This window comes from Penicillium paradoxum (assembly GCF_028828445.1).
Source record: "Penicillium paradoxum strain IBT 22861 chromosome Unknown utg000005l_segment0_segment0, whole genome shotgun sequence".
NCBI classification, from domain to species: domain Eukaryota; kingdom Fungi; phylum Ascomycota; class Eurotiomycetes; order Eurotiales; family Aspergillaceae; genus Penicillium; species Penicillium paradoxum.
Window position 1 is genome coordinate 2,617,930 of NW_026643183.1, and position 14,317 is coordinate 2,632,246.

Below are 14,317 nucleotides of genomic sequence, written 5' to 3' on the forward strand. Positions count from 1 at the left end.
CGGGTGGAAAACGGGTGAATAGGCACATGTTGGGCGTAGCATGGTGTCTTGTGTATTTCTTTTTTTGTATCTCTTTTTATGTGAGATGGATGTCTATGATGTGATGATTCTTTTCATACTTCTAGGATCGGCGCAGTAATATACCCCGAGGGCGAATGAATTTACTATAGGTTTAGCTACCTAATATGGATTGTGTCGTAGATGCACGTACCTACAGGTTTGATTTCCCGCTATCGCCTCGGTGCGGTTTTTGCAGTGCCGTGTCTCGTTGTTGCCTTGGTTATTGCAGAAGATCCACAACAACTAGCTCGCATCGAGGCTACCTTAGCGGACTACCGGACTGACTTTGAGGAGGTAGAATGGAGAAACCTGGGTGTGTGGCCCAGGGGACTACTTTGTCATCATCGCGGAGAAGACGCCTTGGTATCCAACGATATGGACATTTCGGACTTAAAGGTACCAGGGGCTTGCTGTATGATGTCGCTGCAGGCTATGTTCGGGTTGTGTTTACATTTGAATTGTCAAGCTCTGTGAGCATAGATTTAAGAGCCCGATGTGAGCAGTGTTCAGTGCATGGCGATGGATTATGTATGTGATAAAAAAAGGAGGCAGAGAAAAAGAAAACGAAAAACGAAAAATGAAAAACGAACAACGAAAAAGAACCATCCGAACGACAAAAGAGAAGAGAGAAAAGGAGAGGGCATCCACACAATATGCATCACCATTGTTAGATGAAAATAGGCTAGAGACAACGGGAAATGCAGGATATGAGAGGCATGATCAGAGCTGTCAAAGAGAATAGGAAAAGGTCCATGGATGGCTCGCTAAGTGCGGGAGTTGCTGCAGGGGAGTGAGATGAAGAGTTATGCGTGAGCTTCAATATGGGACCAGGGCCATGATATGTACACATGTCGATTCAGCACTGGTTCGAAAGGACAAGCTGCGAAATGTGGAAATCAGTCCTCCGGATGAGCAAATTTTCGAACATAGGGGGGAGAGGTTTCCATGATTATATACGCCAATCTAGAAGGTGTGAACGTAGCGGACTAGAAACCGAATGGATTATTGGGGGCTGTTGGATCGAATTAGACTTTTGTTCACTTGCAAGTTAAATTAGACAAATAAACACTTACTAGCTTGCGCAAGGTTTGCTTTGAGTCCAGTCGGCTGTGGCACAAGCTTCTTGGGACCATCTGGTTTGACACCAAATCTGATGGAAGGAGCTGGCCCTGTCTTCTGTGGTGACAGCGGAGTGACCGTTGATTGTTGAGGAATTGGTGGTATAGGGGGCGGAGATGGATAGTGGTTCATGAAACCATTCACACCGGTGGGTTGTGGTTGCAATGCCGGAGGAAGAATAGAGTTGATCCCGGTCTGCATTGGCTGCTGCAATTGCCCATATCCATTGAAACCCGTGGGCTGCGTCCCTAGTCCGTGGAAGCCGGTTTGTTGGGGGGGCATTTGACCACTAAATTGCTGTTGCTGCTGGATACCGAATTGGGATTGCGGAGTAAACACCGTTGGCTGCGGCATCATGCCGTTCTGGTATTGATTCTGACCTATGAAACCTGTCGCTTGCGGCTGCATCGTAGGCTGATAACGCTGCTGATTTAGTTCACTTGGACTTTGACCAAAAGGAGCATCAGGGGAGCTCACCTGAGGAAGTCCCGTTAATTGGGCCTGCAACGGAGGAGGGCCGAAGGAATTCTGCTGCTGCGAGAAGTTTTGCGGTGCGGACAACGGGCGTTGCGGGGGAGGAGGCAGGAGTGAGTTTTGTCCAACTGTCTGGGGGGGTTGTGGGCGTTGCCTGGCCTGTGCTTGTTGATGCTGTCCTATCTGTGCCACTTGCTCGAATAAACTGGAAGTGGCACCCGTTTGCTGTTGCTGTATAACAGGTGGTTGCACGGCGATTGTCTGGGATGGCAGACTGGGTGGGGTTGCCTGTGCGGTTACGGCAGGCTGAGCAGGAGTAGGTTGCAAAGGAGTTTGGAGCAAGGTCAAATCTACCATGGCGCCCGTGGGCGGAGGTACCTGGGATACGGCGGGTGGCGGGCTCGGGCTGGCTGCAGAGGGTTTAGCAGGCTGTTTTGGCTGCTTCACTTCCCAAGCATCGTCATCAAACCCACGCGCTACAGGCTTTTCAGCCGCAGCAGGGGGTGGTGGGCTCGCCGAACTATCTGGTGATTTAGGTTCGTCTCCTTGACCGAACGCTTTTGGATCGACTTCTCCGGCTTGGACATTTGGTGTCGGTCTGCCCCTGCGAGTATTGTTGCGCAGCACACCACCAGGCCCAGAGAACAGACCACCTTGCCCCCCGTCCTCGCCATTACCAATGAATTCCTCGCCACCGAAACTGACGTTCCGAACTTTGGACTTGTCTGGTGTACGGCCATATTTGGTATCCAGGACCTTCATAACCCGCAAGGTATCGCCTTGGTTCAAACCCAGAGTCTGGAGAATCTCGGACGTAATGTCGGGCAACACAGACTCGTCCATCGCATCCTTGTTGAAGGACTGGGCATATCGCTCACACCGATGTGGCCCAACGCCAGCTTTGAGGAAGAAGTCAAACCAATCATAGTCGGAACGTTGCACAGAAGCCCCAGCTTTGGATTCCTTGTCAATAGCAGCTCGAGGTCGGATACTTGAAAGGGGTTTGTCCTCATCAAGCGAGACGCCGGCGATTTTCTCCACATGTTCTAGATCTTCAACCGACATCTTCGAGACAGGGACGGCAATTTTAATGCCATTCACCTTGTGGAGCTGGATCTTACCATCCTGAAGACCTATGAACTGTGCTTCAACTGTGAAGTCCTTGCTCCGATCCGTCCACTTTCGCACTTTGCTTGGATCAGGCTTCGACTTGATTTTGCTGTCACGCCTACTGTGGCGATCAGATGAATCCATCGAGTCTGTGCGTGACTTGCCCATCGAAAGTTTAGTCAACCGCATCTCCTCCATTCGATTCTTTTCCACACTTGATAGGCCTGGTTCCGCAGGCATGAGTGGTGCCTTCGGTATCAAACTGATGACTTCAACATAGCTACTGGGGACAACGCCCTCCCTGTTGTTTTTTAACCGCCGCACCATCCACCACTCTTCAGACTTGGTATCATCAAGGATGATTACTTCGTCTCCCACGGCTACCGTGACTTCATCTTCGCCTTGCGCCATGAAGTCATACAGAATTTGGCCCTTCTTTGGACCACTGCCTTCTCCGGCCTCGAGCACCTCCCGCAATCCTCCTGCGCGGTAAGCACCGGCAATCTCGCCTAGTGCGGCTGCGATTTCGTGGGCGGTATCTTTGGCACCTGCATGAAAATCGATGCTCTTGCTAGGCCTAATAAGATCAACGAAGACATGCTTGCCTTCAATTGAATAATGAGTGAGCTTCTCTGCACTCCATTCTTGCTGCCTATCATCACCTTCGGGAGAGATGAAAATGATCCCAGTCACCATATTGATGCCCAATGTAGTAGGCATCTTCTTTCTCTTGCCCATGACCTCAACCATCTCATTGATGTTGTAGAGATGGTAACCGGAAGGTGATCGCGGCGTTAGTTCACCTGCCCGGTTGTAAGGGGGAGACGCTTTGACGTGTGTTCCATCACGGCCTGTTGTGGGCACCGTCGCAAACACCATCTGTTGGGGACGGCGTGGGGGAGTTGGGTCAGGCGAATAACGGCTCATAGGCGGAGTTGCGTGTTCTGAAGGGGGTCGACGCGGTAGAGTAGGCGCTGGTGGTTCTTCGAGATTATCTGCTTGATCGTACGATGGCCGGACTGGAAGGCTGGGGGGTGGAGGCTCATCTCTAGTTGTCTCGGTCTCAACAGGAGCACCCACAGAAGCATGCTGTTGGTGGATGATACTGGCAATTGCAGCAGCGGCGGGGTTATGGGACATATCGACTGGAGGGCCAGTAGGGGATGCTTCACCTTCCTCTGGAGCAGCTTGCGTGGGCCGCTGCGGAAGCGACGGCGCGGGAGGCTCGGCTCGAGCAGAAGGTGGAGGGGCATTGGTCGCAGCGGATGCGTCCTCAATTATTTCAATGTAATTTGATGGCGCAAACCCATATTCCGAGTTGGTTCCAACCAAAGTCCAATCCGGATCCGAGATGTCGTACACCATCAACTCAGCATCTTCTGAGAAAGAAACCTCTTCGTCTGTCTGTCGCGTGTAATCAAATAGGGCTGTAGCTCTGTGCGCTGGTTTCGCCTATATTATATTCAAGGTCAGCAATATGCCTATGGAACATAGCCTGCGTAGGTGCATTCCCCTCATCGTCGGCTGTACTCCGCATTGAACGAGACTCACCTCTTTGACATAGTTATTGGGGACTAGGCCTTCGGGTTCATCCTCATCCTCCCGTTCGGCCTTCTTCTTAGCCCTCCACCAATCATCGTCCGCGTTCTTTTCCAAAATGTAGAGGAGGTCGCCCTCGCGAATCTCGAGTTCGCCCTCTCCCTGTGGCTGGTAGTCGTACACAGCCGAATACACACCGATGAATCCCATACTGAAAGCTCGTGATCCCACTGCACCAATCGATGGCAAAATAGACTCCCCCAAGTGTCTCAATGTACTAGCTCTAACTATCGTAGGCTGAAGTGTAGTTGAGGGGAATAGGTGTGATTCGTGACGCTGGTCGTTGCTCGGTCAGCCTTGGCGCTCCTTGGTGTGCGGAGCAGGGGTATAGTCGAGATGAGGTATCGGAGTGTGCCGAGGGGTAGACACAAGCCTAGGCGCAAGGGAATGAGGTGGTGGGGGGCAGAATAAAGAGAAGAGGGAAAGGATGGAATTGGATCAGGGAGGAGATGGCGGGAAGGTGGGCCAGAGTCACGTTGCCTACGTATGCCTTATGCCCTACAAAAGACATTCTTCTTTCCTTTCGTTTGCTTTTTGACTTCTTTTCTGTTTCGTTTTCTTTTCCTTTCGCATTTATAATTTGCATCTCCCTCGGTTCTCCGACTGTGGTAACTGACATGAAATGAAGCTGTAGAGTGAGAATGAGAATGAGAATGAGAATGAGAGTGATGACTGTTGGTTCAAATATACAACTACTATAAAAAGGTCATAGTTCGTCTTTAAAAGTCTCCTCGCTCCCCTCATTGCCTCGAGGCTTCCCTGAAGATTCTTTCAACTTGGGATTTTCCATCGTCCCTGTTTCCTGCTTTTTGGAATCTTGGCCGGCGGAAGGGTCAGGGGCCTGTTCTTCCTGAGATTTCCGGGAGTCTCCCTCATCTTCTTCAAGGATGCCTTGGAATTTGATCACGCCGTTGCTTTCCACAACCTCCAGTGTCCAGTCTTTGCCATTTGCTTGCTCTTCCAGCAGTTTCTTCATCTCTTCGATCTTCTCTGGGTCTAGGTCGTACTTTTTGAGAACCTGTTTAGAAATTTTCTGGATCTCGCCATTTTCGCGTTTCGCAACCACTTCCACTCGCTCCTCACCTGCAGATGCCACACGTCCTTTTTCAATTACCTTGCCTTCCATGCCAACAAGTTCTCGCCCTCCGACCTTAATCCCACCAATGATCGGAAGCTCCGATTGGGTGTGATCTGCCTCGGTGTCAGGAGCTGCATGGGCCAGTTGGTTGGCCATGTACCACTCTTTGATAGCCTCCCATTCGGTGACTTCGTCAGGCATCAAGATTTCACGACACTCAATATTGTGTATTTCATCCTGCTGTGGTGGCAAGAAAGCGACATCGTCACATAGACGGGGGGTGTAGATAACCATCAAGTAAGAGCACGTGGTGAGCTCCTTGATCCAGCCGATGTGATCTGTTGATTGTGGATGGCAGTGGAACTGCACTTCAACTTTGCGCTCACGGCCCGTCAGATCGCACTTGGTCCCGCCACCTAGGTGTTGGACCAAGTACCGTGAGCCACCCTTTGTATGAAGCTCTGCGACATCTGTTTTGGTAGATTGTTTCGCTTCTTCGCCCTTGTCCTCGATAAATCTTCCCAAGATGAAGGAATGCGTATCGGTGTCTTCAATCGGCGGGTAGTGAGGGATACCACGACCCGCCGGGAGTGCATGGAATTGCTTTATCTGCTTCTGATAACAGAAGGAGTAGGACCACCAGCCAGAGAAATAGTACATGCATTTCCCTTCCATCTCGCGTAGGAGCTCTAACCCTCGATCTGTTGCGTGAGCTAGCTCCTTCTGCTCCTCGGTCTTGCTGTTTTCTTTATCCTTCGTAGCATTATGCTCGTCGACTGTGACATGTGGGATCTGGCAGAGGAGTCGCCGATCCTCAAGTATCATTTCTTCATAGGTGAATGGAGATCCATTCAATGCCTCGGGGCGGTCGGTGGAGTCGGGTTCCCCTGTGCCCATGTAAACCTGAGGATTGTTTTGGTCATACACCTCCGGACTGGCCTGGGAGTGGAGTAATGCTTCCGCATGGGATTCAAGCACATATTCCTCGGGGAAAGTCACTTGATACTTGAAGCAAAAACCCAACATTAGCATCCCATCAAAAGGGTGCACGACACATCCAACCTACTTGGGGATAGGCTAAGATATCATCGTTGATATTGAACGGCTTTTTATTTGCCCACGCGCCCGACACACCGCAGATCAGTATCAGCCATGGCGAGAGTCTTTCTGGCCGGCCCATCTTTACGATCAGATCAGACCGGACCACAAGAAACCAAAGATGGCTAGGTCGCGAATCCCCCGCGAAAGGGGTATTTCCCAAGCAGTTTCAATTCGGCAATGATAGGGGATGTCCTGCAAATCAAATGGAAAGGGGTATCATATGAAAGTAACAAATAATCGGAACACCTACAACATGCTGGGGGAGGTTTTGGTAGAGAGCGGCATGCTGCGTGGCCTTATCTGATAAAGCCCGATCTATGACGGAAGTACCTATAACGAAGCAGCTTCAGTATGTACATACATGTATGTAGTTTCTGGGATAGATTGTCTCCTTCTAATGGTGCGGTATATATCCATACATATAAATCTATATTAGATCCTACCTACAGTCAACCGATCGCTCATCTCCGAAGGTTCCCCCAGGACTAACTTCAAGGTCACCTGATTCCGATGCTGATCTAATGCTGATCCCAGCATTAATACCTGATTTATAAGGAATCGACCCTACGGGACATTGCCACGCGCCTGGGCGGCAGCCCCGGCTGACAGGAGGGTTGGTAATAACCTTCCAAGGTTCCGTGGAACCGGGGAAAGCCGTTAATTGGCTCAACCGCGCTGACTGATGGGTTGCAAAGCATCCATGGATCCATTTCTAATGAAGTTGCAGAAGATGGAAATCCATAGTACAAAGGGAGCATTGATGAGAAGTTGACTCACGCTGACCCTAGCAGATTCTTTTCCCTTCCCCCCTCTCTCAAATTCATATAAATCTTGTCCATGAAACCATCCTTGTCCTTTTTCATTTGCATTACAGCAATCTTTCTTGCCTTTCATACCTGTATCACAGAATTTCTCATCGCATATATCAAGCGACAGGCTCCTAGCCTATCACAGCTCATTCTGACAAAAGCTACTGTCAGCCAAACAACCACCAACCTCAGCCTGGAAACCCCAATTCCCATAGTCTCTCCTATTACCGACATGGCCGTCCCCCGCACAATTCGACAGGCGTTCCTTGCCATCGAGCAAGCAGAAGGTGCAGGTGCACGCGTGCGCCGCTCTATTGGAACCGCCAAGCTCCGCAATTTTAGCCCCTTCCTCATGCTTGATCACTTCACTATCGGCAAGGGTGCCGGCTTCCCAGATCACCCTCACCGTGGCCAGGAGACCATCACATATCTATTGTCCGGTGGTGTTGACCACGAAGACTTTGCTGGTAATAAGGGCACCATTGGGCCTGGCGATCTGCAGTTTATGACTGCAGGTCGTGGTATTATGCATGCCGAGATGCCGCATGAGAATGACGACGGCAGCCCCAACGTCGGTATGCAGTTATGGGTTGATCTGCCCCAGAAATTGAAATTCTGCGAGCCCCGCTATCGTGATTTGCGCGCTGCGGAGATCCCGCTCGCCACAGTGGACGAGGGCCGTGTTGAGATCAAGGTCATCTCTGGCCAATCACATGGTGTTGACTCAGTGCGTGATTTGGCATACACCCCGGTTTGGATCTTGGATATCACTATCAAACCCGGTGGCCGTGTATCTCAGCCCCTACCGCAAGGTTGGAACTCGTTTGCCTACACTTTGGCTGGCGAGACTGTGTTTGGCTCGAATGACTCCACTCGCATCGTGAAGGAGTTCACCAATGTCCAATTCGAGCAAGCTGGGGACTTTGTCGAACTCTCGGTTTCAGATAACGCACACCAGGATGCCCGTATCTTCCTTGTGGCTGGCCAACCACTAGACCAAAAGGTTGTGCAGTACGGACCTTTCGTCCTCAACACCCAAGAAGAGGTCTACCAAGCGATGCTTGACTACCAGACTGCATCTAATGGATTTGAGAGGTCACGGAACTGGCAAAGTCAGATTGGCAAGCGAATGTCATAAATCATCAGGACAATGTACCATAAAAAAAGAATTAACTAGTCAATACCTAGCAAATACTAGTTGATACCCCGGTAACATGGTTCAATCTGAGTAATCCCATCAATCCTGATAGTCGCTCCCACGGTTCCGATCAGAGCAAGTCCCCTGGGGATGTGGATGTCCCTGATTTTGAAGCATGCGAAGACGATCAGTCTCTGAAGAGCTGGACAGCATCGGAAGATGCATTGCGTAAGATAGTCGTCAGCTACAGTGCTAAAAGAGATATCAAGATATTTGAGGTTGGGATACAGTTTGTTCTCCGCGAAAACCTGCTCGAACGCTTTGTATGAAATGTGGCGGCACGACGCCATGTTCAAATGTTGAATTTTTGAGCCCGAGTGTTCCATGAGCGCAATGAATCCATCAGATGCAAGCCCAATCGGTTCTGCTGGACCAGCGGGATTTGTCATGTCCACGTCCCGGAGCGAGTTCAAATCCACGTAGGTAAGAGCCTGATTAGACCAGCCTGTAAATAGAGCAGCTAAGCCTTTATCCGTGAACGTTGAGTTGAGAGTAAGACGGAGCTTCGTCAGATGATGACAATGTTCATGAACATGCTGTAGGAGTCGGTCATCTACGAATTCGAATTCCTCCAGAGACAGTGATCGCAGCTGAGAACCGACACAAGCAATGATTTGAAGGAGATGTTCGGTTTCAATCTCAGTTTCCTTCAGGAAACGAAGCGACAAATGCTGAAGTGACTTGAGCTTTGAAATTCCCTCAAGCATCTCATTGCCAAGTTTGTGGAGAAACTTCAATTTCAATCGGTGAAGGTTGGGACAATGAAGGCACATCACTTGAGCGGTTTCATTATCAAACGCAGAATCCAGATTCCACAATTTCAAGCTCAGGAACCGATGACCAAGTTTCATGAAAAGTTGGCGCCAGCAAGCATCGGTCACAAGATTTGGCCCATCCAGATGAAGATCCTTGATCTCCATATCACGCTCGATCATATAATGGAAAATTCGATCCTTCATTGGTGTGGTAAATCGAAGGTTTACCCGTGTAAGATGAGGCATGGAAGCCAATATCCTATGGTAATCATCCGTGTCCAGTCCTGATTATTGATTAGTGGTCGTTTTTGGCTCGGATAGGGAAAATGAAACAAGTTCCTTACTGGCACAGTCAAACAGGTCGATCGATGTGTATTGAGGTCGCAAGAACAGATCCAAGGTCCGTGAAGTCACAGCCCGTCTTCTGGAGAGGATTTGGCCAAGACGCAGCAATAGTGAAGGAGGCAAGTCACCGAAATCCTCGATATCATGAATGTAATCAGCCACTTTCTAGGACATAGTTAGCACTTCCTTCTCAATGCCCCGGGGGTTTGGCATGGACATGGACATACCTTGATGCAGGTTTCCAGCAGACTTTGAGTCCCATGAGGGGTTAGCCCATCCAATAAGTTAGTCTGGTTCTGACGTCGTCCAATCCCAGGAGCTCGCTTTTTGTTTGGGGGTTTTTTCGCGTCGGCTTTTTGCTTCTTAGAGCAGTCATTGCAAAGCAGACCTCCGTTAGGGCCGGTTTTGCTGTAAGGAGTCACAGTGAAACGCTTCTCACAGATCTCACAATTTGCCAACTGACCCGGTTTCGGTTGATTCTGTTCTTCGTGAATTTGATTTGCAAGAGCTTCATCGTCGTAATCATCGCCTTGGTCTCCACTACGGCGAGCCTTGCGCTTAGCAAATTCCTTGCTATTCTTGATCCTTGCAATGGCTTGTTGGCGCTTCCGTTTTTTAATGTCGGGTGAGTTCGACGGAGACCTAGATTGTTCGGCAGCCGCACTGGGTGGTTCTTGTTCGGCAGACTGGCGTAGTTCCTCGGCTTGCCGACGATCCCAATCGTCTCGGATTTGTTGTGCTGAAATGTTATTTGACTGAATCAATGCGGTCAGTCAAACAGCCAGAAAAAAATAAATAGAAAGATCTATGAGAAGACTTACAGCGAGATAGTCAGTCAAGGCAGAGCGTCTATAGCTGCGATCAGTCTCATCTCTAGTGATAGATGGCAGGGGGAAATAAAACATACGGGCCCCGAATACCCTGTGGTTGTCTCTGTCTTCCTGTCCTTCAAGAAGTCAGCTTAATCGTGGAAAGGTATCCGAGTGACTAACATGTTTGGAGAGTGAAAGATGAGGCTCAAATTCCGAGGTCTGGGCCCCAAGTCACTGGACCCGTGGCAATTTCGCGTTTCACTTAACGCGAGATCTCTTATCTGTCAACGATAAGCGCAGAGAGAAGGGAAGAAGAGAGGAAAAGAGGAAAAGAGGAAGATAAACTGGATTCCTGCCCCTGAGAATTGATTTGCCACCGATAAAAGAGAAACTGGGAAATCGGGTTGCTTCCGAAGAAAATTTCTGGTTCAGGCACCTGCTCTGTTGCCTTGATCCGTTCTCCTTGTGAATCTTGTCACCTTCTTGTCTTCACCCTCATTCGTTCACTTTCATCCCCTAGGGCCTCTCAGCACAATCAGTGAGACCTTTCTCCACCAAACTCCTTGAGCCATGCTGATCCGTATCTTCACAGCGCAACCACTTGTTATATCTATCCATCTTAGCTCGAATTCAAAATGGGGCCTAGGCTAAGACGTAGAGCCACAGTCCCTGATTCTGACGATTCGCAATTCAGCGAAACACCATTGAAGAACCCATCTTCCCTCCGTCGATCGAGTCGATCGGGACCCTTGCGAGCGGGCGCGTCATCCCTTTCTCAATCTCGGCCGCGCGTCATCCAAGATTCCGAGGCAGATGAGGATGACGATGTCAGTCTATCGGATTCGGTGGCACCAGACAATTTTACTTCGAGTAATGTCGCCGTGGTCGTATCAGTGAAAAATGAATCGCCCAGTGACTCTAATTCTCGGAGTTCGCTCGGGAATTTGTCCACAGGCTACAATACTCCAGCTACTAGCGTTGCTGCAGCTACCGAGCCCGACACCAAGATTCCGGCGCGCATCAATGCCGCTGATCGCGTCAAGAAGCTACAGTCAAGCACCTTATCCCTCGGAGCTCCCAAGAGAGGGAAAAAGCGCCCAGCATCTGCTTTGGTTGATGACACCCCCAACAAAAGGGCGACCCGTGCTCGGCCTGTCAATCCTCAGACCTCTGATGCCGCTCTGGCGCATGCTCTTCAAATAGAGGAGTATGAGGACTCAGAAATATATCCGAAACCACAACGTTCGTTGAGCCAAGCCTTCATCGATGAACACCTAGATAATGACACGGACCCAGGTTCTATGCCTGTGTTTTCCTCTCCGTTGAGCACTGAGCCATCAGAATTGGGGGAGGCTTATTCAGATACCTCGGAGAACCCCCTAGAGGGCAGATCTGCCGATTCTCTAGTAGCAGACCTGAATGATGAACATCACAACTCTGAAGAGGAGTTGCCCCCGACCTGGGAAGAGCAAAGGAAAGCCCGCCGTGTAAGTTGGATTATTGGGTTACTTCCCGATTTACTTTATCAGCGCTGACTATAACTAAGGCGGAAAGAGACCGGAAGAACCTCGAGAAGAGGCATCCCACAATTAGCACCATGTGGGATGTGCTCAGATCTCAACCGACTATCCAGCCACAGGAGGCGAAGCAGCCCATCTCTATAACTCGCCAGCTCAAGCCATTCCAACTGGAGGGTTTGAACTGGATGATAGCACAAGAAAAGTCTCAATATAAGGGTGGTTTGTTGGGCGATGAGATGGGTATGGGGAAAACCATCCAAGCAGTTTCACTTATCATGTCCGATTTTCCCCAACCCGATCCAACTCTCGTTCTCGTGCCACCGGTCGCTTTGATGCAGTGGGTATCGGAGATCAAGGAATACACTGACGGCAAGTTGAAAGTCTTGGTATATCACAATTCCGACGCGAAAGTCAAGAAGCTTACACCAGCTGACATTCGCAAATACGATGTTATCATGATTTCCTACGCAAGTCTCGAATCCATCCATCGCAAGCAGGAGAAGGGCTTTTCTCGCGGCGAAACGATGGTCAAATCAGACAGCGTCATCCACTCAATTCACTATCATCGCCTAATTCTTGATGAAGCGCATAGTATCAAATCACGTACTACGGGTGTTGCCAGAGCATGCTTCGCCCTGGAGGCTAATTACAAGTGGTGCCTATCTGGCACACCTGTACAGAATCGGATTGGAGAATTCTTTTCTCTCCTTCGATTTTTGCAAGTCAAGCCGTTCGCATGCTACTTTTGCAAGCAGTGCGATTGCGAACAGCTGCAGTGGACGTCAAATAAAGAAGGACGTTGTACCGAGTGTTCCCACACTGGTTTCATGCACATTTCAATATTTAACAAGGAGATCCTTAACCCAATCATTGAAGGGAAAACTGAGCAACAACGCAAAGATGGCCTAGAAAAGCTCCGTCTTATCACAGATCGCATCATGCTTCGCCGAATGAAACAACAACATACAAAGTCGATGGAGCTCCCAGCTAAACGCATCACGTTGCATAATGAATTCTTCGGCGAGATCGAACAAGATTTTTCACGCAGCATCATGACGAATTCAACAAGAAAATTTGATACCTATGTCAGCGAGGGCGTTATGTTGAATAACTATGCCAATATCTTTGGGTTGATCATGCAGATGCGACAAGTCGCAAATCATCCCGATCTTATCTTGAAGAAAAAAGCACAGGTAGGGTTCAACGTTGCGGTGTGTTGTGTTTGTGATGAGCCTGCGGAGGATGCCATTCGATCTCAGTGCCGTCATGAGTTCTGTCGCCAATGCGCCAAGGATTATATCCAGTCATTCCAGGACGACAGCAAGCATGTCGACTGTCCACAATGCCATATCGCTCTTTCCATTGACTTGGAACAACCGACTCTCGCAGAGTATGAGGACTCTGTCAAGAAGAATTCCATTATCAATCGTATTGCTATGGAGAATTGGACCTCATCGACGAAGATTGAGATGCTCCTCTACGAACTCTTCCAAGAGAGAAGCAAGAGCCATACCCCCAAATCCATCATTTTCTCCCAGTTCACATCCATGCTACAATTGGTCGAGTGGCGCTTGCGTCACGCTGGGTTCAATACTGTCATGCTCGATGGGTCGATGACCCCGGCGCAACGGCAGAGGTCCATTGAACATTTCATGACTAAGCCCGAGGTTGAAGTTTTCTTAGTCTCTCTTAAGGCTGGTGGCGTGGCACTCAATCTGACAGAGGCATCGCGAGTCTTTATTATTGATCCATGGTGGAATCCTGCAGCGGAATGGCAGAGTGCCGATCGCAGCCATCGAATCGGCCAACAGCGGCCTTGTGTTGTCACCCGACTTTGTATTGAGGACTCGGTCGAGTCACGAATCATTCAACTGCAAGAGAAGAAAGCCAACCTCATTCGGGGTACCCTGAACAAAGATCAAGCAGCGGCATTGGAAAAGTTGACTCCGGAAGACATGCAGTTCCTCTTCCGAGGAACTTAGATTCCTATGGGTTCTCTGCGACTTCTCCATACATGATCCCGGCCCTCCTAGGTACCTATATATGTACTTTCACATCGTTTTCTCTGTGGTTTCGCTACCTACATGTACGCTCTAGAGATCTGCCTTAGCTAGGTACCATTCCAAATCTAATGAGAAATCATGCACGAACTAGGTATTTCGTACCGACTCTGGTGCATCTAGTTATGCTGCATGTGGGATAGCTACTACAGAGTACGCAGCTACATGTAGGTAATATTGGTGATATGTGACATTGAAACGATGCAATACACAATACCATACTAGGTATGCATCATGTACCCACTCCGTACCTGTACCTTAATTACTTGCATACATG

At 49.4% G+C, this 14,317-nt stretch overlaps 5 protein-coding genes across 5 annotated transcripts; 2 read left to right on the plus strand and 3 right to left on the minus strand.

Annotated features, from left to right (window-relative positions):
- Positions 1–1,046: 1,046 nt before the first annotated feature.
- On the minus strand, positions 1,047–4,512 carry N7457_006007 (cytoskeletal protein-binding protein SLA1; the record flags this gene model as incomplete). The annotated part of the gene is made up of 3 exons (XM_057177051.1): positions 1,047–1,072; positions 1,134–4,215; positions 4,315–4,512. 3 exons carry the CDS (start codon positions 4,510–4,512, stop codon positions 1,047–1,049), a joined length of 3,306 nt encoding a protein of 1,101 aa, XP_057031353.1.
- Positions 4,513–5,068: 556 nt separating this feature from the next.
- Positions 5,069–6,620, minus strand: N7457_006008 (PRKCSH domain-containing protein; the record flags this gene model as incomplete). Its single annotated transcript, XM_057177052.1, has 2 exons — positions 5,069–6,445; positions 6,507–6,620. 2 exons carry the CDS (start codon positions 6,618–6,620, stop codon positions 5,069–5,071), a joined length of 1,491 nt encoding a protein of 496 aa, XP_057031354.1.
- Positions 6,621–7,378: 758 nt separating this feature from the next.
- On the plus strand, positions 7,379–8,488 carry N7457_006009 (pirin family protein; the record flags this gene model as incomplete). Its single annotated transcript, XM_057177053.1, has 1 exon — positions 7,379–8,488. One exon carries the CDS (start codon positions 7,379–7,381, stop codon positions 8,486–8,488), a length of 1,110 nt encoding a protein of 369 aa, XP_057031355.1.
- A 56-nt stretch (positions 8,489–8,544) lies between these two features.
- rad7 (uncharacterized protein) lies at positions 8,545–10,553 on the minus strand (the record flags this gene model as incomplete). The annotated part of the gene is made up of 4 exons (XM_057177054.1): positions 8,545–9,587; positions 9,648–9,813; positions 9,876–10,403; positions 10,470–10,553. 4 exons carry the CDS (start codon positions 10,551–10,553, stop codon positions 8,545–8,547), a joined length of 1,821 nt encoding a protein of 606 aa, XP_057031356.1.
- Positions 10,554–11,095: 542 nt separating this feature from the next.
- Positions 11,096–13,962, plus strand: N7457_006011 (DNA repair protein RAD16; the record flags this gene model as incomplete). Its single annotated transcript, XM_057177055.1, has 2 exons — positions 11,096–11,947; positions 12,007–13,962. 2 exons carry the CDS (start codon positions 11,096–11,098, stop codon positions 13,960–13,962), a joined length of 2,808 nt encoding a protein of 935 aa, XP_057031357.1.
- Between the last annotated feature and the right edge of the window lie 355 nt (positions 13,963–14,317).